The 13,100-nt window shown below is 34.5% G+C and overlaps 1 protein-coding gene across 1 annotated transcript in view; it reads left to right on the plus strand.

Annotated features, from left to right (window-relative positions):
• The window catches only part of LOC136032338 (signal recognition particle receptor subunit alpha homolog), a 79,770-nt gene that overhangs the window by 55,802 nt on the left and 10,868 nt on the right, over positions 1-13,100 (plus strand). The window contains exon 10 of the mRNA XM_065712662.1: positions 2,414-2,541. Coding sequence (XP_065568734.1) covers positions 2,414-2,541 — 128 coding nt within the window. The remainder of the gene's footprint in view (positions 1-2,413; positions 2,542-13,100) is intronic.

Genomic DNA, 13,100 nt, shown 5'->3' on the forward strand with positions numbered 1-13,100 from the left:
GAATTTTTCGTTGGGGGTGGGGATTTTACTCGGGAAAGTTTCTCCAGGGAAGAATTTTTGTGTGGGAGAAATTTTCCTTGGGGGACGGGAGGGGGTCTTGGAAAAATCTCACTGAGGGAGATTTCCGGTATGATTTGAAAAACGCTCAGAAATTAAATAAAGTCTTCTTTCAAATGAAGGAATGCTAAGGAGAATTTTCCAGGTGAAATCATCCGCGAGAAATTTTCCTGATGAATTTTCAGCGAAGATAAAAATCTTCAGGGAGTATTTTCTAGAGAGGGGGTGGGATATTGTGCAAGATGATCTTTTTGTTGGAGTACTTCCTATTGAGGGGATGGTGGGTAGTAGCCATTGTAGGCCTAATAAGCGGGGGGTTGGGGCAAGGTACCTTGATAGCAATATCAAAATATAAAATACAGGGAATTTCATGACAAATGTCAGAAAAGCTGGGGAGGGTTAAGGGCAGAAGCCACCCTCGCCATTTTGACTTTTTCGACTCTTTGTCCCAATTCTTTAAGAACTACTGCTGGAACACAAGGGCCGTTTAATTAGAAAAAGAAGTTTTTTTTTAATAATATAGAACTTCGGCAGGAAGAGCGGGGGATTGAGGGGCCCTCATGTATACCGAATAATTCATGTTCGGTTTAAGTTTTAATGCTACACATCATTTTCTGTTGTTTTGTTTGTTTTGTTTTTTTAATCGAGAGATCAAGGTAAATGAAAACGGAATTTTTTTTCTTTTAGAACTTAGCATTTTATTCTGTGTCTTAACTTTAGACAGAGACACTTCTGAAAATGACTGTCACGGTATCTGAATGCCAGTTTTTTTCTTCATAGTGAAAACTAATTAGGTAAAAAAAAAAAAATGAAATAAAAATATAGACTTAAAGCAAGTCAAGAATTCATTAGTCCTACCTAACTGTTGATTAAAAAAATAATTAAGAATTTTAACCGAATAAAGAAAATTCTAAATGAAAAATTAAAAACAGCCAGCAATGTGAATGTAAGAATTGTGTCGAAAACTACGAAAATGGCTTATAAACATATACAAAAAGTAAAGGAAAAAAAATAAAAGAATGCAAAAAATAGCAAAAAGGGTTATGTTATTATTTAATTAGGGACAGGGGCTTAGAAACTCTTATTAGAAACTATTATAAAAAATTCCATAATTTAGAAGGAAGTTATTTCAATATCTTCAAGTTTTGTAATTGAAGGATTTGAGTTTAGAAACTTGATACTTTTCCTGAGGAAGGTTGATTTTTTCTTTTATTGTCAGGGATCTGGCTTCAATTTTTCTGACTGAAATTTCAGCAAAGTACTCTACGAAATAATCTTCGAGGTTATTTTTCTTTTTTTTCACCATTTTTCATTATTATTCTCCTTCAATAGAATCTATCGTTTAGTTTTTGGCTAAGACCATTGCCCTGCAGGACAAACATTCTTCAGGTTGGGGCAGTAAATGAGATGTAAGTGTATATATATATATATATTGTGAATTTTTGGACAATTAAATATGGAGTTGATTAAATAAAATTAATAATATGTTTCGAAATCACATGAGAGGATTACGCCTATATGGTAACTATTTTAAGCCGAATTAATAAATGTAAAGGATTAACAAAGGAAATGGCTACCACTGGGGAAGTTCTATTTTGTAGTCATAGACACTTCGTAGTAAATAGCTCTAGGATGCTCAGTTGTTTTTATTTGGAAATTTTAAATATTGATGTGGTATCAGCTTGTTTCCCCATCTATATGGAATATTGGGGGATTGGTTATGTATCTCACAGGGGCGACAATTAATGAAAATGTAGAAGGGGGCGAAATGTATTTTTCAATTCTAGGGTTGGATCCAACTTGGTTTTTTTTTTTTTTTTTTGTTTTTTTTTTTTGTGAAAATACAAAAATAAAACACTTTTTAATGAAAATACTTCTCCCCTCTAAATAAAAGTGTTTTTTCTGAACCTTGAGGAGATTTGGGGTGAGGAAGGGACATGTGCCTTCTCTTGTCCCCTCTTTCCTCCAATTGTTGCCTCCTGTATCATGAAATATATATATATATATATAAAAATTATATATATATATTTTTTTTTATATATAAATTATATATATTATATATATATATATATATATATATATATATATATATATAATTATATATATATATATATATATATATATATATATATATATATATATATATAAATTATATATATATATATATATATATATATATATATATATATATATATATATATATATATATAGATGCTATTGCCATTTTTTAATGAGAAACACAATTTCCTTAGATGGGGAAATGTACATAAGCAAGTTTTCTAGAAAGGAATAGAAGATAAGTTTTGCTCTTTAGTACTTAATTTTAAAACATTTGTTTTTTCTTTTTCGTTTACAGGTAAAGATGCTGCTGGAATTGCTGCTGAAGCCATTAATTTTGCCCGAGACACAAGGCGTGACGTTGTTCTTGTTGACACTGCCGGTCGTATGCAGGATAACGAACCTCTTATGAGGGCCCTGGCTAAGGTGAGCGTGTAATTTTAATGTCATTTTCATATACAGAATGTATTGTGCTATAGAGCTCGTAAGGCCGTACAACTGTATATATTTCCTTAAAATGAATTTACTAGGGCTATTGCGAATTTTTTGTATCACCAAGCTGTCTATGATGAAGACAGTTGGTCACGCTCTTCAGCTAGTCCAATCCACTCAGAACTTCACTCTTCACTTCTCTGTCTTTCTTTAAATGTTTTCTTATGAAAACCTCCAACCTTGGTCGGGGAGGTTCAGATTTTCGTAGAGTCACTCTAGTATTCATAAGTTAGGGAAAAAAAAGCAACTAGCTTTGATTATTCGTTTTTAATTAATTGTTTAATTGTTTTTTAAACAATTGTTTAATTAAATTGTTAAAATTGTTTAATTAAACAATTTAATTGTTTTTTCGTATCAAGGTGTCAAGGAACTCTAAAATGACAAATTTATAATTGTGGATCTTCTCAAACAGCCAGTGCAACGGTATTAATTGAATAGAATTGAAAAGAATAGTACTTTATAATCAAGCAAACTCTCACAACATAAAAAACTGCCGAACTTGTTGCCTTCAGTCAGCTAGCATTTTATACAAAAAAAAACAAACATAAGTGAAATATTTAAACATCGCCTACAGTGGTGAAAAAAAACTGGCCTGTCAAATAAAATGAGTACAATGAATAAAAATACGTACTTAAGTAAGCAAACAAAAGTACATAAGTAAAATGTGAGTAAAATAATTAAAAGTAAGTAATACAAATAAAATGAATAAAAATGAGGGCATAAATAAAAGCATAAGTACATTATAAAAAACATACAGAGATGAATCCAACTGGCCTGTTAAATAAAAACGAAGCAACAAAACTAACACATTAAAAATGTAAATGACACATTAACGTGGTACATTACATATTTCATTTATTTATGATTTCAACGAACGCTGGCACAAAGCTCTTTCTGTAACGCTCAGTTCTTGCATTAATAGGATTTAAAATGGGGATTTTTTGTGCTTTTGATTGGGATAATCAGGAGTTTGGTGCTGGGCAATATTACATGAGAGAGTAAGGAGGGTTTCAACAGTTTCAAAAGCTACGATGCCCTACAATATCCTGACGAATATAAATGACGCCCGGGACACTCAAATAGAAATCACAGACTGGGACACCGGGACACAAATGACGACGGGGACACAGGGAATATAAATGACGACCCGGACACAGGGACACAACTACAACGGGGACGCCGGGGGCACAGGGGGATATATAAATGACGACGGCAACAAAGGAAATGGTCGATTAGCAACAAAGGCAACAAAGGAATGGTCGATTTAATGAGTTAGCTGTAGTTTCAGGGGGAAGCATTAAGACTAAAGTCAACATTTTTTACTGTTTTACCACTGATTTTCTTGACTTTATTATACCACTGCTTCGACCGTGCTTCGAAGAGTTGACTTACTTTATTGCGGTAATACTGGGCTGAAGCTTTCCAAATCTGCTTTTTTATAGATTCCCTTAGTAGGTTAGCTTCTTCAGTTTTTCCTTGACGGAACAGTCTTAATTTTTGTCGGATTAAAATTTTATTGCATCTTTTATATGCAGCTTATCATTAGAACATCTTTTCTTTTTGGCCTCTGGAAAATGATGTAAATAAATATTGGTAAGTTTTTCTTGGAAAAGTTCGGCTTCCTTATTCGATTTGTCGGCAGAAAATACATCTTCCCATTGCTCTTCTGAAAGCAATGCTCCAAAATTGAACCACTGACCACTACCAGTAATTGGTCGATACTTAAATACATCAAATTTGTACTTGCAGATATGATCTTGTATTGGATTTAGCGAAAGCATAAAATGTTAACTGCCACCAAGTGGGGGAGGGGCCCGGTCTTTGAAAGAGTTCATACATGTTTGTACAAACAATGTCAAGGGAATTACCATCTTTTGTGGTTGTTATTTTAACAGTTCGTTTTAAATTAGCTTCCCGACAAAGATGACTTATTTTTAGTTCATTTCCGTCACCAGTAAGTAGGATCCCAGCATTTGGATGTTTAGATTGGAGGTAATCAAGCGATGCATAAAGTTTTTCCAAGAAATATTTGCGCTGCTCCGATTTTTTGCCGGGTGATAATAAAAACAACCAACAATGATATTAATTGATGGGTGTGGTAGAACTTTCGGTTTAACTTCAATCCAAATTATTTCATCATGCATATTTATTCCTGGAACATTTACTTCCCTTGGCGAAAAATTATCAGGATAAAAAATCATTACCCCTCCATCCTTTTTACCAAGGTAATGATCATGTGGGCAGAGTTTAAAAAACTCATTAAAGTAAGCCATCTTCAGAGTATCCAGGTTTTAGGACTGAACATCGGTTATAAAAATTAAATCTGATACTAGCTTACTCGCCGTAATTTCAAGCTCAATAATTTTTTCAAAATTAAGGCTTTCTTCATTACTTATTAACAACCTAGGGAAATGGTAACGTAATTTATTATTCATATTTTTACTATTATGAATACCAGAAACACCTGTTTTATCTGGCAAAGGATTTGAAAAAGTAGTTGGAGGATGTCAGTGGACACTTTCTGGGGGCGGCTGAGGTTTATCATATTCAGCAGGGATTGGGGTACTATGGGTAGGCCTAAGATCATTTCCCCTAGTAGAAGGGTGGACTTTCAACGCCCAGCATTAGGAGTAGTAGCATTGCACACCATATCATATTGAGGGTTGGAAAGAATGGGGGGGGGGGTAAATCTATTGGAAGTGAGGATCAATACGTTGGAGGGAAATCTGGGGGAAAGAAATGGTGGGGGTACTCTCGAAAATGAGGTCAGGAGCTACTGGTTGGACATGAAATGGCTTTGGACATGAAGTGGTACGCCTTGTGCCAGTGCCGGTTCCCATCACAATTTCATTTTTGGTACACTCAATAAATAACGATCACCTGATTTGTGTCGATTGCTAGACTGAAATGAAGCCACCGAAATAGGCCTAGGGAAATTTGTTTACCGGGACTGACCAGAAAACCGACTCAGGGATCGACTTGGAAAGTCTAGGTCCAAGGGCACTTGACGGTGGCATGGGACCAATGGGGACGTAGCCCGGCCCACGGTCAGGGTAGGCTTTCTGTTTTTTGACGAATTAAAATTCTTAAGTGGGATTGAAGACCTAAAAGCATGGGCAAAATTACAAGCACCGTCGACACCTAATAAATCTGCACATAAACTAAGATGATCGAAAGAACACGTGCTATTTTTGTAAAACTCTGAGATAAAATGCCTACAAACATGTAAATACTGACAACGATTTTTTTTTCCCTACAAAAACCACTCTCGAAAAACCTGCATATTATTGGACCTCGTCCATTATTGGACCTTTATTACGTCCTTTATTGGACCTCGTCATCGTCAATTTAACATTTTCCTGAACCTCGTCATCGAAGATTATTCTCACACTGCATGTATTTTTTTTTATACGTCACTTAATGTTACAAATCTGATCGCTCTGGGCTTGTTAGAGCTAAAGGAAGACGAGCGTAATTTTGCGGGTGGCACGGGACATTGTTCGCAATCGAATTAACTGTATCATTAGGGTGTCAATAGTTGCTGTTTTTTTCGTCAAGCTCTGGAGGTTATCGTATATCAGATTGGAGTGATTTTTGGGCATTTCAAGTCACAGTTTAAGCAAAATCATGCCAGTAGTTCATCTCTTGCTCCAAACGTGATCCTTGTACACTTAGGATGCCACCACTGACTGCATTTGGTGCACTGAACCGTCCTACTAATTGCTGGGTTTTTACACTCAGGACAGTAATATTTAGGCATACTTAACTCGGAAAGACTAGGGGCTGTGCACTAGGCTTATAGGGAGGAGGGCTACCTCGAACCCGTCTTCACCTGGGGTAAAAACCATTGAAATTCTCTACCTGCTATGCGGAGGTTCAGTATCCAAAATAATCATCATGTTCATATTTATAAACGAAAATTACAGATTAGATATACATGTGTCAAGCAACATTACTGCACATAAACAAAATAGGATTTGAACAGCACCTCTCCATACGCCAGTCACATGAAGACTGAAACTGAAAATATAGATTGTATTAATATCAAATATACCGCCAAAGGGCAAAAGGACTTGTTAAGGTTTTATCTTGATGGGTCTTATGGGCATTTTCGATATTTTAGCTTTGGTTTTTACTTTTGGATCTTAAATAGAAGTCCAATTCTTATTATCCGGATAAGTACTTGAAGCTCCCTTAGAAGATGGTAATATTAGTTAAAATTTGTTATGTTAGAGGAAACAGATGATGTTTGCTGTGTTTTGAACCAAAAATTAATTGACAGAAAAGGATCCTTAATGGGGTTTTGGACGTATTTCTCAATAAAAATTTCTGAGGCAAAACAAAACTAGTAAGATGATGAATAATGATTGTTTTTAGCCAAACATTTCCTTGGAAGACACTAGTCTCGCCATTTCTTGTACATCCCTGCATACAATCTCGCATAAAAAAACTTCAGGAATGTATATCATTTTCTCTGATTCTAGAAAGTAGATGTTTTGAGAGAATCCCTATTAAAAAAAAACACGCAAAAATGATCTGTTTTTCATTTTAAAAGTTCGATATATGTTGGTTTTGGAAAGGTGTTTCGTTGAAAAGTTCAATTGGTTTCAAATGCTGTTGGTTTCAAATGCTGTTCACTGTCTTGGTCAAAGGTTAATAATTTTATGTGTCATGTCGGCTTGTCATGAATTTGTCTTTATTTTTATATCTTTGTTCTAGATAAAAGAGAAATTATAATCTGCTTGTGTTACTAGCCTATTATGGCTGTTTCGAATACCACTTTTAGTTTGGAGATTCACTTTTAAAAAGACCAAGGCAAGAAAAAGTAAGTTTGGTATGCACACTTCTTGAGTGAAATGTCTGAGCTTTACTCACTTGCTTTGGGTTGTATATTGTGAAGTCTTGTTGGATCGATTTTCAATAAGAAATATAATTTCTGGCTAGGACTTTGACAAACGAATGAAAGTGAGTTGAGTTTTGTTCTCTAAGTTCTGTGTAAGGGAATCAAATATTTGTGAAGCACTTCGGCAACTACTAAATTTTATAAACAAACGTGAACAAAGTTTGGCTTTTGTAGTCGTTAACGTCTGAACGCCGAAATGATGTTGGTTCAATATAATGACAAAGTATTAATATTAGATCATCTAATCAATAAATCTTCGCAATAAACACTCTTAAATGGTATGGGCTCTACGCTTTGTCTTAATCTGCTTCCTCCGTCCTTATTCCCGAATGGGGTAGCCTGCTTGCCTGGCCTCATAGTAGCGTCAGGGCGAATCTTCCATTAGTTTGCCAAACCAGAACCGTGACTTTAAAAGAGAGTGCAGGTTATCCTGAGGAGTAGTGTCCCTTGAAATTACAGCCTAGTCATCGGGATAGTATTGCACTTCTTTTTGCAGCATAACATTTGTAGGCAAGAATATATTACGAGTTGGAGTTAATAGGCTTGAGACTACTTGTGCAAAACGTCGACTATTGTTGCTAGAAAACAGGTAGGATTACTAAAATTCCAGATCGCCATGTAGTAGCTTCTAGACTTCACTTGAAACTAAAATTTAGGAGGGTACTTAGCTTCCGGAAAACCATGGTGTTGGTACACTCCAGAATAAGAAGTCGAAAATAGTTTAGTAGGAGCAGTTGAATATGAAACTGGAGAGTTTAAGATTCGACACTGTAGAGTAGGAGTGAATATTTTAGGAAGTAGTTTGCGAAGTACCAGGCGATGTCTTGGAGGAGAAAGTTAGAAAGGTAGTTAGAAACATTACCGAAAACCCCTTTAGCTTGGTAGAAATTAGGAGGGATTTGTACAAGAAATACATGAGTGATGGATCATATGAGAATAAGAGGAAATTAAAGGAAGTAAAGAATACACTAAAGTATGAATTCAGAAGTTGTGGAGTGGAGGCTATGGATATAATTGCCGAAGGTCTTGAAGATATAGCCAGACGGTATAATAGAAAACGTTGTATTTACATGTTAAAACATTGAGGGGAAATAATCAGTAGGAACTTGTCCCAGTTAAGATGTTAAGTTCTTAATTAATCTTAAGGGCTGCGTTAAAGAGAGAGAGGTTAAACATTTTGAGAATGGGTTATACCGTGGTAAAGCTAATGTTATACTGTGGTAATGTTAAGTTAGAGACACTTATAAAACGATTAAGAAAGAGTAATGCCTCAAACACTGTCAATGTGGTTAATGAGTTTCTTAAATATGATGATTTTAAAGTTTGAGATAAACTACTATAGATTATGGCTATGATTTTTTAAAAAGGGAAAGTGCCTAACGATTTTACAAAAACTTTAATTGAACCTTATCATAAGAAAAGGTGACGTAATTGAGCGTGGCAAATATAGAGGCATTAGCCTGGTTTTCGTAGGAAATAAATTACTTTGTTTGATGGTCTTTTTAGACTTAGAGATGGTTTAGATGCAGTTTTGAGAAAAGGGCGGTGTGGTTTCAAGAAAGGTTTCAGGATGTATCTTTTCACTGATAGATTAATAAATGAGAAGTGTGTGAGTACTGAAACGAAGTATGTGAGTCCTCAGTTTTATAGATTATGAGTAAGCGTTTGATTCACCTGCTAGAAGAGCTTAGCGAAGGTCCCATTTTAGAAATGAGGCTAGTAGCTGGTTTCGTATTACATCTGGATTGAAGCAAATTTTTTTTCTATTCCCATTTTTATTGGTCATTTTGATAGACTTCGTCATATTGAACTTGCCGTAGGATATAAAAAAGCGTGAAATCAAATCGGAAGGCAAAGCCCTCCTTGACTTAAATTGTGCAGATTATATGACTGTCCTGGATAATATATTCTTAAAACGAACGGGCTTTCGGTGGTTTTGAGGGCTCGGGGGTGCAAGAATAGGGTTGAAAATTCATGATACAATGGCTAAGTTGATGAGCTGATGAATAAGTGAAGGAGAAGACGTCATGTGTGATTTCACTGTTTTATTTATTTCCATAAAAAAAAAAGAAAAAAAAGAGCTGAGCTTGTAAAGTTGGCCATATAAATGATAAGACCTATAAAAAAAAATACAGTGCAGATGACTCCCTCCCCTTAACTGACATTGCTATGTCATATGAAAATAGAATTACAAGACCAATATTTTACTCCACAATTCGCTTTTAAAAATAAAAGTGGATCTAATACTGAATCTTAAGGGACACCAACATCTTTCAGGCTGTTTAAATTAGACAGATTTTCATCTTCCTCTATCGTAATTTCACGTCCACTCGGGTGTAATTTTACTGTTTTTATTACTTTTCCGCAAATGCTTGAATTTTTCATTTTATCAAAAAGAATTTCATGACTTGAAGTGTCAAAGGATTTTTTTTGAAAACACCATAGAAACAGTAGACACAAGAAAATTGATATTTAAGCAAATATTTATTTCTAATAAAAGAACTGCAATTGCTTTTTGGGTCGAATGGCTTGCCCTAAATCGAAACTGATATTTGATCAATATTTTTTTTTTCAAATTATAGAAACCTTTTCTTTTAAAATTGTTTCGAATACCTTAGATAATGGCGATAAAATTGTAACAGGAAAATAATTGTCTTTTTCAGATTTTTACTCTGTTAGGATATATACCCGAATAAATACAAAAAAATGAAACTATGATTAGTGGTTGAAAAATCACATTTGCTATGCTCTTTAGCAACTTTGTTGAAAGTTCATCACATCCCAGTGAATTACTTTTTATATGTTTAATAACCAATTGGAATTATGAGGAAGTAACTGGGGTCAGAAATATGCTCTTACCTTCAGTGAGAAGAAAATACTTGTGATGCCACCTGCAAGAAGAAACATCTGCTGTTTAAATGATAGATGATCGAGCATCAGGAAAGTAATCGCTAAACGTCTTAATAACAGATTTTGGTCCTCTAGCTTCTTTACTGTTTATATCTAGTAGCAACTCAGGATGTGACAAATTTTTATTTCCTCAAATTTTCAGGAGGTTTTTATCAACCTCCCAGTTTTCCGGGGGAATCAGAATTTTGAAACTATTTTTCGTAAAAAAAAAATCACTTTCTGTGAGGAGCTTGACCTGCAGATTTCTTGCATTTTCCTAAATGCATTGTATTTATTTCTGTGGGATACTTTGCTCTGATTCTATATAAGCAATTTTGTTCATATATAGATCCCAAGAGTAATTTATTTATCCAAGGTTTTCTTGGAGCATGTCTCTTTCCTCTCGGATTTCTATACGGCCAAGATCAATCAAGATTTCCTATCAACATGTTATAAAACTCATCTATGAATTGGTATGGATTGGTTCTATTGAATTATGATTTCTATTGAATAATAAATCAATAATGGTGGGAATAATAAATCAGATATCTTGGTTGACATAAAGAATACAAACCTACATGAGAGGAACGGGATGCGAACAAGTAGTAGGAGCGAAATTGGAAGCAGGCTAAGAGTCGCAAAGTCGTGCAAAATGGTTATAAGGTGTATGTACAGTCCTTCCTTTTTGTCAGTTTTAATATCAACAGGTGATAATATCATAATATAACTGATAATAAACAGTTCGTGGTAACGATCTGTTTGAGGGACTGTAAGGAGCGACCCGGCTCAATAGTAACCAAAACTCTAAAAAATGAAATTTTGATACCAATAGCCACATCAAAAGAATCGCATTTTAATGCTGATTTTAAATATATAAGTTTCATCAATTTTAGTCTTACCCATTAAAAGTTACGAGTCTGAGAAAATTTTTCTTATTTCCTAAAAGTCATAAAATCTTAACAAAAATCACACCATCAGATTCAGCGTATCAGAGAACCCTATTGTAGAAGCTCCTATCTACAAAATTTGGAATTTTGTATTTTTGCCAGAAGGCAGATCACGGATGCGTGTTTATTTGTTTTTTTTTAGGTTTTTTTTTCCAGGGATGATCGTATCGACCCAGTGGTCCTAGAATGTTGCGGGAGGGCTCATTCTAACGGAAATGAAAAGTTCTAGTACCCTTTTTAAGTGACCAAAATTTTCTAGCATTATTTAAAAAAATGAAAAATTAAATCTGAAAAAGTTTTTTCAACTAGAAGTAAGGAGCAGCATTAAAACTTAAAACGAACAGAAATTATTACGCATATGAGGAGCTCACCTCCTCCTAATACCCCGCTCTTCACGCTAAAGTATTTTTGGTAATTTCAACTATTCATTCTATGGCTTTTGTGATTCAGGGGTCATTCTTAATGAAGTGGGACAAAATTTAAGCTTTAGTGTAAAGAGCGGGGTACTGACGAGGGGGTCCCTCATATATGTAATAAAAACATGAGAATACAAAAGTTTGTTACGTAAGCTAATTTATAAGTTACGTGTATCTTTTACTAATAAAAACATTCGTAAAAAATTAAAAGTTCCAGTTGACTTTTTAAGTAACCAAAAGATCAGAGGGCAACTAGGCTTCCTCCTCCACTCTTTTTTTTCTCAAAATCATTCGATCAAAACTATGAGAAAGCCATTTAGTCAAAAAAACATGCAAATTTCTTTTTAATTATTCCTCTGCGGAGAGCCAAAATCAAAAGATGCATTGATTCAAAAACGTTCGGAAATTAAATTTAAAAAAAAAACAAGTTTTTTTAACTGAAAGTAAGGAGCGAGATTAAAACTTAAAACGAAATTACTTCTTAAATGAAAGGGGCTGTTTCTTCATCAACGCCCCACTCTTTACGCTAAAGTTTTTTAATGTTTTAAAAAGAAGAGTTGAGAGAAAGAGTCAAACTTTAGTGTAAAGAGTGGGGTGTTGATGAGGAAGCAGCCCTTTCATGTACGAAGTAATTTCTATTCGTTTTAAGTTTTAATGTCGCTTCTTACTTTCAGTTTAAAAAAAACTTGTTTTTTTTTAATATGAAAATAAGATGATAAGATCATTTAGTGACTGGATTAAATGAAATCACTTCTAAGTTACCTTTGGTAAGGTACTCGCTTCTACTGCTACCCTGTCACAGTCTAAACCTAATTTTAAGTCATTTCTTGGACAACCATGGTTGAGCTGGTGTCACAATTGCAAATTACTAAGATTGCTAATGATAAAAAAAAAAACGTCTTCATCCATTCCCGTCTCTATTCTCTCTTTGGGTTTAATCCTGGAGGTAGTGGGCATTCTAAAACCTGTAGAGTATGTCAGTTATCTGTCTACAGATAAGTCAGTATTAAGATAAAACAACTTTTGGTGTAAGGAGAAGATGGGACTAGTGGATAGCTTTACTTACCTGGGTGGTATTATAATTAAAATGGGAGATGCATAGGAGAATTAAAAAGTAGAATAGCCAATGCCCAGTGCATTTTATTGTTGTTGTTTTTCAATGTTGAAAAAAAGTTTGGAAGAATATGAAGATAATTCTTTGAACCAAGATAAAAAAAATATCGGAAGCTACAGTGATGACTGCAGTCAAGTATGGTTCTGAAGCATGGGCGCTGTAACAAACGCAGGAAGATTTGCTACATGTTCGGTTCACCGCATTTCAAACAATAAGCTGCACGA

This window comes from Artemia franciscana, chromosome 1 (genome assembly GCF_032884065.1).
Source record: "Artemia franciscana chromosome 1, ASM3288406v1, whole genome shotgun sequence".
Lineage (NCBI taxonomy): Eukaryota > Metazoa > Arthropoda > Branchiopoda > Anostraca > Artemiidae > Artemia > Artemia franciscana.